We start from the raw sequence: 12,854 nt of genomic DNA, 5'->3' as shown, positions 1-12,854 counted from the left end.
CAGGTATAAACATCAGTCCCCAAACATCGAACTACACAAAGAACTATACAAAAAAAAACTTCACACCAGACAGCACCTTTAACTCGTAAACTTTAAATTTAACAGCTCAAACACTATACAACTCTGAAATAGACATTTCAGTAAAAGTAGAAAACAGATTTTAAAGAAAAAAAGCTTACCTGATCAGGATTTAAGAGTCCACTGTGCATTATATTGTAGAAGTGAACCAGGAAATCAGAATTAGGTGAAACATCTTGACGACGTTTCATAATTTTGCAGATAAGCTTGTAAGCGTGCAGCTTTCCTTGCTTGTATTTTTCTGGTAATGTTGTTGCCTAAATGAGAATTAAAATTTAGCAATAAATATTAGGTTGAGGAAAATTAAATATTTTTCAAGTTTATAAACCAAAAACATTACTGCTTAAATGAAACTGATTTGATTTATGTACAAAATATAATTAGTAAATCTCTGATGCTCATGGATAAAAGTTCTGAAAAAAAAGTGCTTCCATATTGTCTGATACTCCTGTACAGTACTGAGTGAGTGTTGTAGTGTCTGATACCCCTGTACAGTACAGCTTCCTCTATACTGTTCCAAACACTTCCAGGTCAGGTGCAGCATTGGTTAGGTACAGAGTGAAGCTCCCTTTACACTGTTCCATCAAACACTCCCAGGGCTGGTAGAGCACAGGTTATCAGATAGATAAATAAAACATTCCCCTTCAAGGGCCATAATTACAAGGGTCAAGAAATGCTAATCCCTCAGTCACTACTGTGCCTCAATATATAATAATTAGGAACAGAACTGATTATTAGGAACATATAAAATATACAATAGATGAAATTACATGTAAATATTAGAACTATACATAAAATACAAAAATTTAGAAATATCTAATTGTGTAAATATTTCTAGCTATGATCAAGTTATATCACTATCACACTGTCATTACATGCTCTCACTACTGGCACTGCAATGCTTGCACTGGCAGGTGGGTGCAATTCAGTGTGACAAGTTTACATAGATTTTCCACAATAAATGTGGACGTAGGAATTTGACAGTGCTTCCAGACACACGAGATTTAATATATTAGATATAAAAAGTATCAGATATATTAAATTGTAAATATATATAACAATGACAATATATGTAAATATTAAAAGACTCAGTAATTTGATACAAGGATTGTACAGTACTAGATTCAATTATAGTTTATATCTAAAGGCAGAGAATTCAAATTTTAATAAAATCACTGACCATATTGATATTTAGCCAATGTTTCCAAATGTTAAACATAATTCAGTTGTATTTATTCTTTTTTCCCCTACAGGGTTTGTTAACCTGTGTGGGTTCTCCATCTGTACGAGGGTAGAACGTGGAGCGGGCCAGGGCTGGGCTCAAAGTGAGCTTTAGTCCAAGTTTGAGGTGTGAAAAAGTGACAACAGTGATCACACTGGAACGGAGGTCATGGACACGTTGCCCAGAACCAGGTTGAGAAAGCATTACTGTGGAGTCAGGAAGCAAGCTAGCTGCTGAACTGGGGCGGAGGTGAGGGATCTAGCATGACACAATGGGCTAAATGGCTTTGTTCTGTGCTGTAAATATTTATGGTTCTGTGACCATTTCGTTTGTAATTGTTTGGGGATCTTATTGTTGCTGCTAACCATGTGATTGATAACGCAATTCTCGGTTTTTGGCCCCTAGGACTTGCACAAGAATAGGCTTTCAATCTTGCCTCTCGTCCTATTGGGAACAACTTAATCTATACTCATCCTTCCTGCTACCACCACCTCCTAATGCTGGAGTTAATCCCAGAAGTTATCATACAGAAAATTATAGGACATGAACCCATTTCATGCCTGCTTCCTGGAGTTGGAACATACTGTACCACAACATTTTAACCTAGAGTGCCAACATGCTGTACCACGATATTTTACCCCAGTGCAGATTTTGGTAGTTATCCCAATCTGTTCTCCTTTCCCCAAAACCAAAAAAGATTGAATTTCTGAATCTAATCCTGACCACGAAAGAATTATATAAGTTTTTACATTTGCATTTTCTCTTTTGCTCAACTGTTAACAAATGTACAAATTTAGTACTCAACCCCCAAGGTACAAAAAACAAGATACCAAACCCCTTTTGCATTTAATTTTCATGCTGTTTTAAAAAAAACCTTAATGGCGAATAAGGAATTTATTTTACATGATGCATCACTAAAATCTTAAGTATTCTGCAGAAGTATTACATGCTGCACAATTTGGATATATAAAAAAGTGAATCACTCCACTTATGAAGTGCAGTTGCTGTTGTAATATAGGAAATAGGGCAGCCAATTTGCCCACAGCAAGGTGCCACAAAGAACAATGTGATAATGACCAGATGATCTGTTTTAGTGATGAAGGTTGAGGGATAAATATTGGCCAGGACACCAATGAAAACTCCCCTGCTTTTCTTCGAAATAGTGCCATGGGATCTTCTACGTCCAACTGAGGGGGCAGATGGGCCTCGGTTTAACGTCTCATCTGAAAGACAGCACCTCTGACAGTACAACACTCACTCACTACTAGTGTCAGCCTAGATTTTGTGCTCAAGTCTCTGGAGTGGGACTTGAACCCACAATCATCTGACTCAGGCGAGAGTGCTACCAACTGAGCCACAGCCAGACCACGGAGAACTTCCCTGCTCTTCTTAGTGTAGTGCCATTGTATCTATTACGTCCACCTGAGAAGGCAGATGGTTTAATATCTCATCTGAAAGACAGCACTTCTGATGGTGCAGTGCTGAGGGAGAATTGCACTAAACTGTCAGCCTGGCTAGAACACACTAAGCCAAGGCCAACATTTAAGTGAAGCCACAGCATGAAATTTCTGAATCCATTAACGATCTATTTGGTAAATGTATTTATTGATGGAAATAGAAAAAAGTGAAAAATGGATCACTCATCTTTTAGAAACAACACATTAACTTACCTTAAAAAGCCAAGGAGTTAGAATTCTGAGAGGTGGTATCAAAACTGGAGGAGGTGGGGATGTCTGATTGTCTGTTGTAATTTCAAGATTATCTCTCACCTTTAAATAAACAAAAATTAAGTTTTGACAAAAAAGCACTAAAATATGGTTTAGCATGACAACATTAACTCAATGGGAACATTTCAACATGCAAGGAGTTCAAGATGAATACTTTAGGTAAAAAATAAGAATGACATTTATTCACTAAATGTATGAAGAAACTGGCTAAATTATAAACATTTACAAACTAAGCTATTTGAAATTTCTAAGATAGAGTTTAACTTGTTGTGAAGTTCTGGTAAAATTTAAATAATAAATGAAACAGTATAAAATTAATATCCCCATACACCATTCATGGTCACCTACAACAATCGTATCACCTCTCAACCTTCTCTTTTCCAATGAGAACATGCTCGATTTACACAATCGATCATTATCCGATTCCTCCATCCCCTCAATCATTCTGGTTGCTCTCTCTGCATCCTTTCCATAGTTGCAATACTCTTTCTGTACTGAGGTGACCAGAACTGTACATAGTATTCTAAATAAACCAATGATTTATGAAGTGGCAGGATTACCTCACCATTTCGGCTCAACATTGATCTTCTAATACATCTCAACATCTGATTTGCTTTACTACCTGCCACCGAACATTGTTGCGATAGGTTCAATTCATTGTCAATCAGAACTGCCAGATCTCTTTCATTTTCCATGCACAGTGTTTTCTTCCCATTTAAGTAATAGTCCCTTCCTGGATTTTTTTGTCCCCATGTGCAGCACTTTGCATATCTCTACATTGAATTTCATCTGCAACCTGTCCATCCAATTCCTAAGTATATTTAAATCCTCATGTAGCTGATCCTGTTCAGCTATTAAACAAAGAGGTCCCAAAACAGACCCCTGTGGAATCCCAATGGTAACATTTTCCCAAGCTGATGATAATCCCCATATTACTGCCCTCTGGGTTCTATTGGCCAATCAATTACATATCCATTGTAAAATATTTCCACTGATTCCCACTTTCTTTATTTTCAGTACCAGTCTTTCCAGAGGTACTGTATCATAGGCCTTACTGAAATCCAAGTACACCACAATCACTGCCGTACCCCCATCAAGCTCCTTTGTCACACCCTCAAAGAAAACCAGTAAGTTAGATTGACAAGACCGCCCCTTCATAAACCCATATTGACCATTTTTATAATTTTATTTCTATCCAGATGCTCAATGATCTTATCTTTAATAAGGGTTTTCATACCTTTACCCACAATGGACGTCAACCTCGCTGGTCTGTAGTTTCCTGGGTCACTTTTGCTACTTTTTTAAAAATAGAAGTAATATCTGAGATGAATGCGTGGCTGCAGGGATGGTGTAGGAGGGAGGGATTTAGATTGCTGAGACATTGGGACCGGTTCTGGGGAAGGTGGGACCTGTACAAGTAGGACAGGTTACACCCGAGCAGGACCGGGACCGATGTCCTCGCGGGGGTGTTTGCTAGCGCTGTTGGGGAAGGTTTAAACTAGAATGGCAGGGGGATGGGAACCTGAGCAGGGAGACAGAGGAGGGGGAAACAAGGACAGAAACAAAAGACAGAAATGGAAGAAGCAATAGTGGAAGGCAGAGAAAACCAGGGCAAAAAACAAATGGGGCCACAGTGCAAAATAAAACTAAGATGACGAGCAATCTTAAAAAGACAAGTCTAAAGACATTGTGTCTTAATGCACGGAGCATTCGCAATAAGCTAGATGAATTAACAGCGCAGATAGATATTAACGGTTATGATATAGTTGCGATTAAGGAGACATGGCTGCAGGGTGACCAAGGGTGGAAACTGAACATTCAGGGGTATTCAATATTTAAAGAAGGATAGGCAAAAAGGGAAAGGAGATGGGGTAGCGTTTAGTAAAGGAGGAAATCAATGCAATAATGAGGAAGGATATTGGCTCGGAAAATCACTACGTGGAATCTGTATGGGTGGAGCTAAGAAACACCATGGGGCAGAAAACGTTGGTGGGGATTGTCTATAGGTCCCCAAACAGTAGCGGAGATGTAGGGGCGGGCATTAAACAGGAAATTAGAGACGCATGCAAGAAGGGTACAACTATAATCATGGGTGACTTTAATCTACACATAGATTGGTCAAACCAAATTAGCAATAATTCTGTGGGGAAGGAGTTTCTGGAGTGTGTATGTGATGGTTTTCTCGACCAATGCGTTGAGGAATCAACTAGAGAACAGGTGATCCTAGATTGGGTATTGTGCAATGAGAAAGGATTAATTAACAATCTTGTTGTGCAGGGTCCCTTAGGGAAGAGCGACCATAACATGATGGAATTCCTCATTAAGATGGAGAGTGAAGTAGTTGAATCCAAAACTAGGGTCCTGAATCTAAATAAAGGAAATTATGAAAGTATGAGGTGCGAGTTGGCTAGGATAGATTGGGGAACTTTACTAAAAGGGATGACGGTGGATAGGCAATGGCTAATATTTAAAGAACGTGTGCAGGAATTATAACAATTATTCATTCCTGTCTGGCGCAAATATAAAACAGGAAAGGTGGCTCAACCATGGCTTACAAAAGAAATTAGGGATAGTATTAGATCCAAAGAGGAGACATACAAAATTGCCAGAAAAAGCAGCAAGCCTGAGGATTGGGAGCAGTTCAGAATTCAGCAAAGGAGGACAAAGATTGATTAAAAGGGGAAATAGAGAATGAGAGTAAACTAGCAGGGAACATTAAAACTGACTGTAAAAGCTTCTATAAATATGTCAGAGAAAAAGATTAGTGAAGACAAATATAGGTCCCCTTACAGTCAGAAATGGGGGAAATTATAATGGGGAACAAAGAAATGGTAGAACAATTAAACACATACTTTGGTTCTGTCTTCACAAAGGAGGACACAAATAACCTCCCAGAAATGCTGGGGATGCAAGGGTCTAGTGAAAGGGAGGAACTGAAGGAAACCAGTATTAGTAAAAAAAAAGTGCTAGGGAAATTAATGGGGCTAAAGGCTGACAAATCCCCAGGGCCTGATAATCTACATCCCAGAATACTAAAGGAAGTGGCCCTGGAAATAGTGGATGCATTGGTGATCATCTTCCAAAATTCTATAGACTCGAACAGTTCCTACAGGTTGGAGGGTGGCAAATGTAACCCCACTATTTAAAAAGGAGAAAAAAAAAACAGGGAATTACAGACCAGTTAGCCTAACATCAGTAGTGGGGAAAATACTAGAGTCTATTGTAAAGGATATGATAACAGAACACTTGGAAGGCGTTAATGGAATTGGACAAAGTCAGCATGGATTTATGAAAGGGAAATCATGCTTAACAAATCTACTGGAATTTTGAGAGGATGTAACTAGTAGAATAGATAGGGGAGAACCAGTGGATGAGATGTATTTGGATTTTCAGAAGGCTTTTGATAAGGTCCCACACAAGAGGTTAGTGTGCAAAATTAAAGCACATGGGATTGGGGGGAATATACTGGCATGGATTGAGAATTGGTTGACAGACAGGAAACAGAGAATAGGAATAAACGGGTCTTTTTCCGGGTGGCAGGCTGTGACTAGTGGGGTACCGCAGGGATCAGTGCTTGGGCCCCAGCTATTCACAATATATATCAATGATTTGGATGAGGGAACTAGATGTAACTTTTCCAAGTTTGCAGATGACACAAAGCTGGGGTGGAATGTGAGCTGTGAGGAGGATGCAAAGAGGCTCCAATGTGATTTAGACAAGTTGGGTGAGTGGGCAAGAACATGGCAGATGCAGTATAACATGGATAAATGTGAGGTTATCCACTTTGGTTGTAAAAACAGAAAGGCAGATTATCTGAATGGTGATAGATTGGGAAAAGGGGAGGTGCAATGAGACCTGGGTGTCCTTGAACAACAGTCGCTGAAAGCGAACATTCAGGTGCAGCAAGCAGTTAGGAAGGCGAATGGTATGTTGGCGTTCATTGCAAGAGGATTTGAGTACAAGAGCAGGGATGTCTTATTGCAGTTATACAGGGCCTTGATGAGACCACATCTGGAGTATTGTGTGCAGTTTTGGTCTCCTTATCTGAGGAAGGATGTCCTTGCCATGGAGGGAGTGCAACAAAGGTTTACCAGACTGATTCCTGGGATGGCAGGACTGACGTATGAGGAGAGATTGGGTCGACTAGGCCTATATTCACTAGAGTTCAGAAGAATGAGAGGTGATCTCATCGAAACATATAAAATTCTAACAGGACTAGACAGATTAGATGCAAGGAGGATGTTCCCGATGGCTGGGGAGTCCAGAACGAGGGAACACAGTCTCAGGATACAGGGTATGCCATTTAGAACAGAGATGAGGAGAAAGTTCTTCACTCAGAGGGTGGTGAGCCTGTGGAATTCTCTACCACAGAAGGCAGTGGAGGCCAAGTCATTAGATGTATTCAAGAAGGAGATGGATATATTTCGTAATGCCAAAGGGATCAAGGGATACGGGGAAAAAGCGGGAACAGGGTACTGAGTGAGACGATCAGCCATGATCATTTTGAATGCGGAGCAGGCCCGAAGGGCCTACTGGCCTACTCTTGCTCCTATTTTCTATGTTTCTATCTTTCTCCAGTCCCTAGGCACTTCTTCAATATTCAATGATTTCTGGAGATTTGTGCCAGAGTTCCAGCAATTTCCTCCTTCATTGCCGTAAGGATTCTGGGATGCCCCTGTCCAGCCTAAGATTGATTTACCTCAAGGTTGCACACCTGTTCATCAATTATGTTGGTAATAATGTGAATAGTGTTACAACTTACCTCTGCAACACCCTCTAGTTCCCTTTCCAGATCAAATAAGTTACCTGTCTCCTCCTTGGTAAAGACTGAGGCAAAAAACTTACTACATAGGCTGCAAAGCTGGTAAATATCAGTTGTCATGTCCTCACTTGATCCTACTTAGTGGCCTCACTCCATCCCTCGTTTTTCTTTTTCTCTTAATATAACTTTAAAAACTTCACTTGTCCTTGCCATATTCAATTCAACATTTTGCGTTGCCATTTTGATGCCCCTTTTTACACTCCAGTCATGCATTTTGGTATTGAATCAGTCTTAATTCTGTGCTATTTTCTTTCATGGCCATAAATGCTTTTTCTCCTTTATGAGTTGTTTGGTAGTCCCATTCAACTAGGCAGAAATGCCTTTAAGCTTGGTACCTTTGCTTTGAATGAGTACACATGGCTTCATTTCATTCAGAATCATCCTGAAGGAACTGTATGGTTCCTCAACTCTCCAAGCCACATTCAAACCTTCTAGGCCCACTCTGACAAGGCTTTTCAAGCGCATAAAGTTGGTCCTCTTAAAATTTGGCAATTGTATTTGGGTTTTAGTAACCTCTCCAAGTCAAATGTGATCACATTATGATCACTGGTACATAAAGCCTCATCAAAGCTCTGTACAATTGTAGTAAGACTTCCTTACTCAGGTACTCCAACCCCCTTGCAATAAAGGCCAACATGCCATTTGCCCTCCTAATTGCTTGCTGTACCTGCATACTAACGTTTTGTGTTTCTTGTACAAGGACACCCAAGTCTCTCTGAACACAGACATTTAATAGTTTATCATTTAAAAAATATTCTGTTTTTCTATTCTTCCTACCAAAGTGAATAACCTCTCATTTCCCCACATTATATTCCATCTGTCATCTTCTTGCCCACTCACCTAACCTGTCTATATCCCGTTGCAGATTCTGTATCCTCCTCACAGTTTACTTTCCCACCTAGCTTTGTATTGTCAGCAAACTAAGTCATTAATATAGATTGTAAATAGCTAAGGCCCAAGCACTGATCCTTGCGACAGTCCATTAGTTACAGCCTGCCAATCTGAAAATGACCCGTTTATCCCTACTCTGTTTTCTGTCTGTTAACCATTCCTCTATCCATGCTAATATATTACCCCCAACCCCATAAGCCCTTGTCTTGCGTAACAACCTTTTATGTGGCACCTTATCGAATGCCTTTTGAAAATCCAAATATACTCCATCCACTGGTTCCCGTTTATCTACCCTGCTAGTTACATCCTCAAAAAATTCTATAGATTTGTCAAACACGATTTCTCTTTCATAAAACCATGTTGACTCTGACTAAATCAATATGATGATTTTTTAAGTGCCCCGTTACCACCTCCTTAATAATGGATTCCAGCATTTTCCGGACGACTGATGTCAGGCTAACTGGTCTGTAGTTCCCCGTTTTCTCTCACCCTCCTTTCTTGAATAGCGGTACGACAATAATGTCTTACCAGCAGAGTCATTATTGTCACAGTCAATTTCTGGTAAGTAAAAATCTCAAACTACTGTGGTTGGTCTCTTATCAGTTGCCCTCCTTATCCCATCCCACAGCTCCAGATCAAGGTTTTCACCCTAGCCTGAGGGTCTACAGCATATAGGGTACGGTAGCATGGTGGTTACGTTACTGGACTAGTTAGTAATCCAGTAGGCCTGTACTAATAATCCGGAGTCGTAAGTTCAATTCCCGCCATGGCAGCTGGGGAATTTAAATTCAATTAATTAAATTTAAAAAATCTGGAATTTAAAAAAAACTAGTATCAGTAATGGTGGCCATGAAACTACCGGATTGTCGTAAAAACCCATCTGGTTCACTAATGCCCTTTGGGAAGGAAACCTGCCGTCCTTACCCGGTCTGAGTTATATGTGACTCCAGACCCACAGCAATGTGGTTGATTCTTAATTGCCCTCTGTGGCCCAGCAAGCCACTCAGTTGTACAATCTCACGACAAAAAGTCATAAGAATAAAACCGGATGGACCACCGGACACGACAAAGGCAAACCAAGCCCAGTCGACCCTGCAAAGTCCTCCTCACTAACATCTGGGGATTTGTGCCAAAATTGGGATAGCTGTCCCACAGACTAGTCAAGCAACAGCCTGACATAGCCATACTCACAGAATCATACCTTTCAGCCAACGTCCCAGACTCTTCCATCACCATCCCTGGGTATGTCCTGTCCCACCGGCAGGACAGACCCACCAGAGGTGGCGGTACAGTGATATACAGTCAGGAGGGAGTGGCCCTGGGAGTCCTCAACATTGACACCGAACCCCATGAAATCTCATGGCATCAGGTCAAACATGGGCAAGGAAACCCCCTGCTGATTACCACCTACCGTCCTCCCTCAGCTGATGAATCAGTCCTCCTCCATGTTGAGCACCACTTGGAGGAAGCACTGAGGGTAGCAAGGGCACAGAATGCACTCTGGGTGGGGGACTTCAATGTCCATCACCAAGAGTGGCTCGGTAGCACCACTACTGACCAAGCTGGCAGAGTCCTGAAGGATACAGCTGCCAGACTGGGCCTGCAGCAGGTGGTGAGCGAACCAACACGAGGGAAAAACTTACTTGACCTCGTCCTCACCAATCTACCTGTCGCAGATGCAGCTGTTCATAACAGTATTGGTAGGAGTGACCACTGCACAGTCCTCGTGGAGACAAAGTCATGTCTTCGCACTGAGGAGACCATCTAATGTGTTGTGTGGCACTATCACCATGCTAAATGGGATAGATTCAGAACAGATCTAGCAGCTCAAAACTGGGCATCCATGAGGCGCTGTGGACCATCAGCAGCAGAATTGTATTCCAGCACAATCTGTAACCTCATGGCCCGGCATATTCTTCACTTTACCATTACCAACAAGCCAGGGGATCAACCGTGGTTCAATGAGGAGTGTAGAAGCATGCCAGGAGCAGCACCAGGCGTACCTAAAAATGAGGTGCCAACCTGGTGAAGCTACAACACAGGACTACATGCATGCTAAACAGTGGAAGCAACATGCTATAGACCGAACTAAGCGATTCCACAACAAACAGATCAGATCAAAGCTCTGCAGTCCTGCCACGTCCAGTCGTGAATGGTGGTGGACAATTAAACAACTAACGGGAGGAGGAGGCTCTGTAAACATCCCCATCCTCAATGATGGCAGAGTCCAGCACGTGAGTGCAAAAGGCAAGGCTGAAGCATTTGCAACCATCTTCAGCCAGAAGTACTGAGTCCATCTCGGCCTCCTCCCAATATCCCCACCATCATAGAAGTCAGTCTTCAGCCAATTCGATTCACTCCACGTGATATCAAGAAACGGCTGAGTGCACTGGATACAGCAAAGGCTATGGGCCCCAACAACATCCCGACTTGTGCTCCAGAACTAGCCGTGCCTCTAGCCAAGCTGTTCCAGTACATGTACAACACTGGCATCTACCAGACAATATGGAAAATTGCCCAGGTATGTCCTGTCCATAAAAAGCAGGACAAATCCAATCCAGCCAATTACCGTCCCATCAGTCTACTCTCAATCATCAGCAAAGTGACGGAAGGTGTTGTCGATAGTGCTATCAAGCGGCACTTACTCACCAATAACCTGCTCACCGATGCTCAGTTTCGGTTCCACCAGGACCACTCAGCTCCAGACCTCATTACAGCCTTGGTCCAAACATGGACAAAAAAAAGAGCTGAATTCCAGAGGTGAGGCGAGAGTGACTGCCCTTGACATCAAGGCAGCATTTGACCGAGTGTGGCACCAAGGAGCCCTAGTAAAATTGAAGTCAATGGGAATCAGGGGGAAAACTCTCCAGTGGCTGGAGTCATACCTAGCACAAAGGAAGATGGTAGTGGTTGTTGGAGGCCAATCATCTCGGCCCCAGGGCATTGCTGCAGGAGTTCCTCAGGGCAGTGTCCTCAGCCCAACCATCTTCAGATGCTTCATCAATGACCTTCCCTCCATCATAAAGGTCAGAAATTGGGATGTTCGCTGATGATTGCACAGTGTTCAGTTCCATTCATAACCTCTCAGATAACGAAGCAGTCCGTGCTTGCATGCAGCAAGACCATCCAGGCTTGGGCTGATCAGTGGCAAGTAACATTCGCTCCAGATAAGTGCCAGGCAATGACCACCCCCAACAAGAGAGAGAGTAACCACCTCCCCTTGACATTCAACGGCATTACCATCGCTGAATCCCCCACCATCAACATCCTGGGGGTCACCATTGACCAGAAACTTAACTGGACCAGCAACATAAATACAGTGACTACAAGAGCAGGTCAAAGGCTGGGTATTCTGTGGCGAGTGATTCACCTCCTGACTCTCCAAAGCCTTTCCACCATTTACAAGGCACAAGTCAGGAGTGTGATGGAATACTCTCCACTTGCCTGGATGAGTGCAGCTCCAACAACACTCAAGCTTGACATTATCCAGGACAAAGCAGCCCGCTTGATTGGCACCCCATCCACCACCCTAAACATTCACTCCCTTCACCAGGGGTGCACTGTGGCCGCAGTGTGTACCATCCACAGGATGCACTGCAGCAACTCACCTTGGCTTCTTCGATAGCACCTCCCAAACCCACGACCTGTACCACCTAGAACAAGGGCAGCAGGCATATGGGAACACCACCACCTGCAGGTTCCCCTCCAAGTCACACACCATCCTGACTTGGAAATATATTGCTGTTCCTTCATCGTCGCTGGGTCAAAATCCTGGAACTCCCTTCCTAACAGCACTGTGTGAGAACCTTAATTACATGGACTGCAGCAGTTCAAGAAGGCAGCTCAACACCACCTTCTCAAGGGCAATTAGAGGTGGGCAATAAATGCTGACCTTGCCAGCAACACCCAAATCCCATGAACGAATAAAAAAATATTCCCAGTAATTGTTTACCTCTGTTCTCATCTAGTAATTCTACCCAAAGTGATTGTGTGTTTGCCCTTTCCTTTTTTTAATATCACTCACCTGTACTTCAATACTGGAGTTCATATGTACTGCCGCACTACTTCCTTTTCTTGCAATATGGTCTCTTAACAATTTATACCCCTCCAGATA

At 42.3% G+C, this 12,854-nt stretch overlaps 1 protein-coding gene across 8 annotated transcripts in view; it reads right to left on the bottom strand.

Moving 5' to 3' along the window:
- The window catches only part of ralgapa1 (Ral GTPase activating protein catalytic subunit alpha 1), a 227,405-nt gene that overhangs the window by 124,116 nt on the left and 90,435 nt on the right, over positions 1-12,854 (bottom strand). For all 8 annotated transcript variants that reach the window (XM_067991491.1, XM_067991483.1, XM_067991488.1 and 5 more), the window contains 2 exons: positions 2,971-3,069; positions 180-335 (listed from right to left, as the gene is read on the bottom strand). In XM_067991491.1, the coding sequence (XP_067847592.1) occupies positions 180-335; positions 2,971-3,069 (255 nt within the window). The remainder of the gene's footprint in view (positions 1-179; positions 336-2,970; positions 3,070-12,854) is intronic.

The sequence above is a fragment of the Heptranchias perlo genome, chromosome 10 (genome assembly GCF_035084215.1).
Source record: "Heptranchias perlo isolate sHepPer1 chromosome 10, sHepPer1.hap1, whole genome shotgun sequence".
Taxonomy (NCBI): Eukaryota; Metazoa; Chordata; class Chondrichthyes; order Hexanchiformes; family Hexanchidae; genus Heptranchias; species Heptranchias perlo.
Note: the sequence above shows the minus strand (reverse complement) of the source record. Positions and strands in the feature narration are given on the sequence as shown.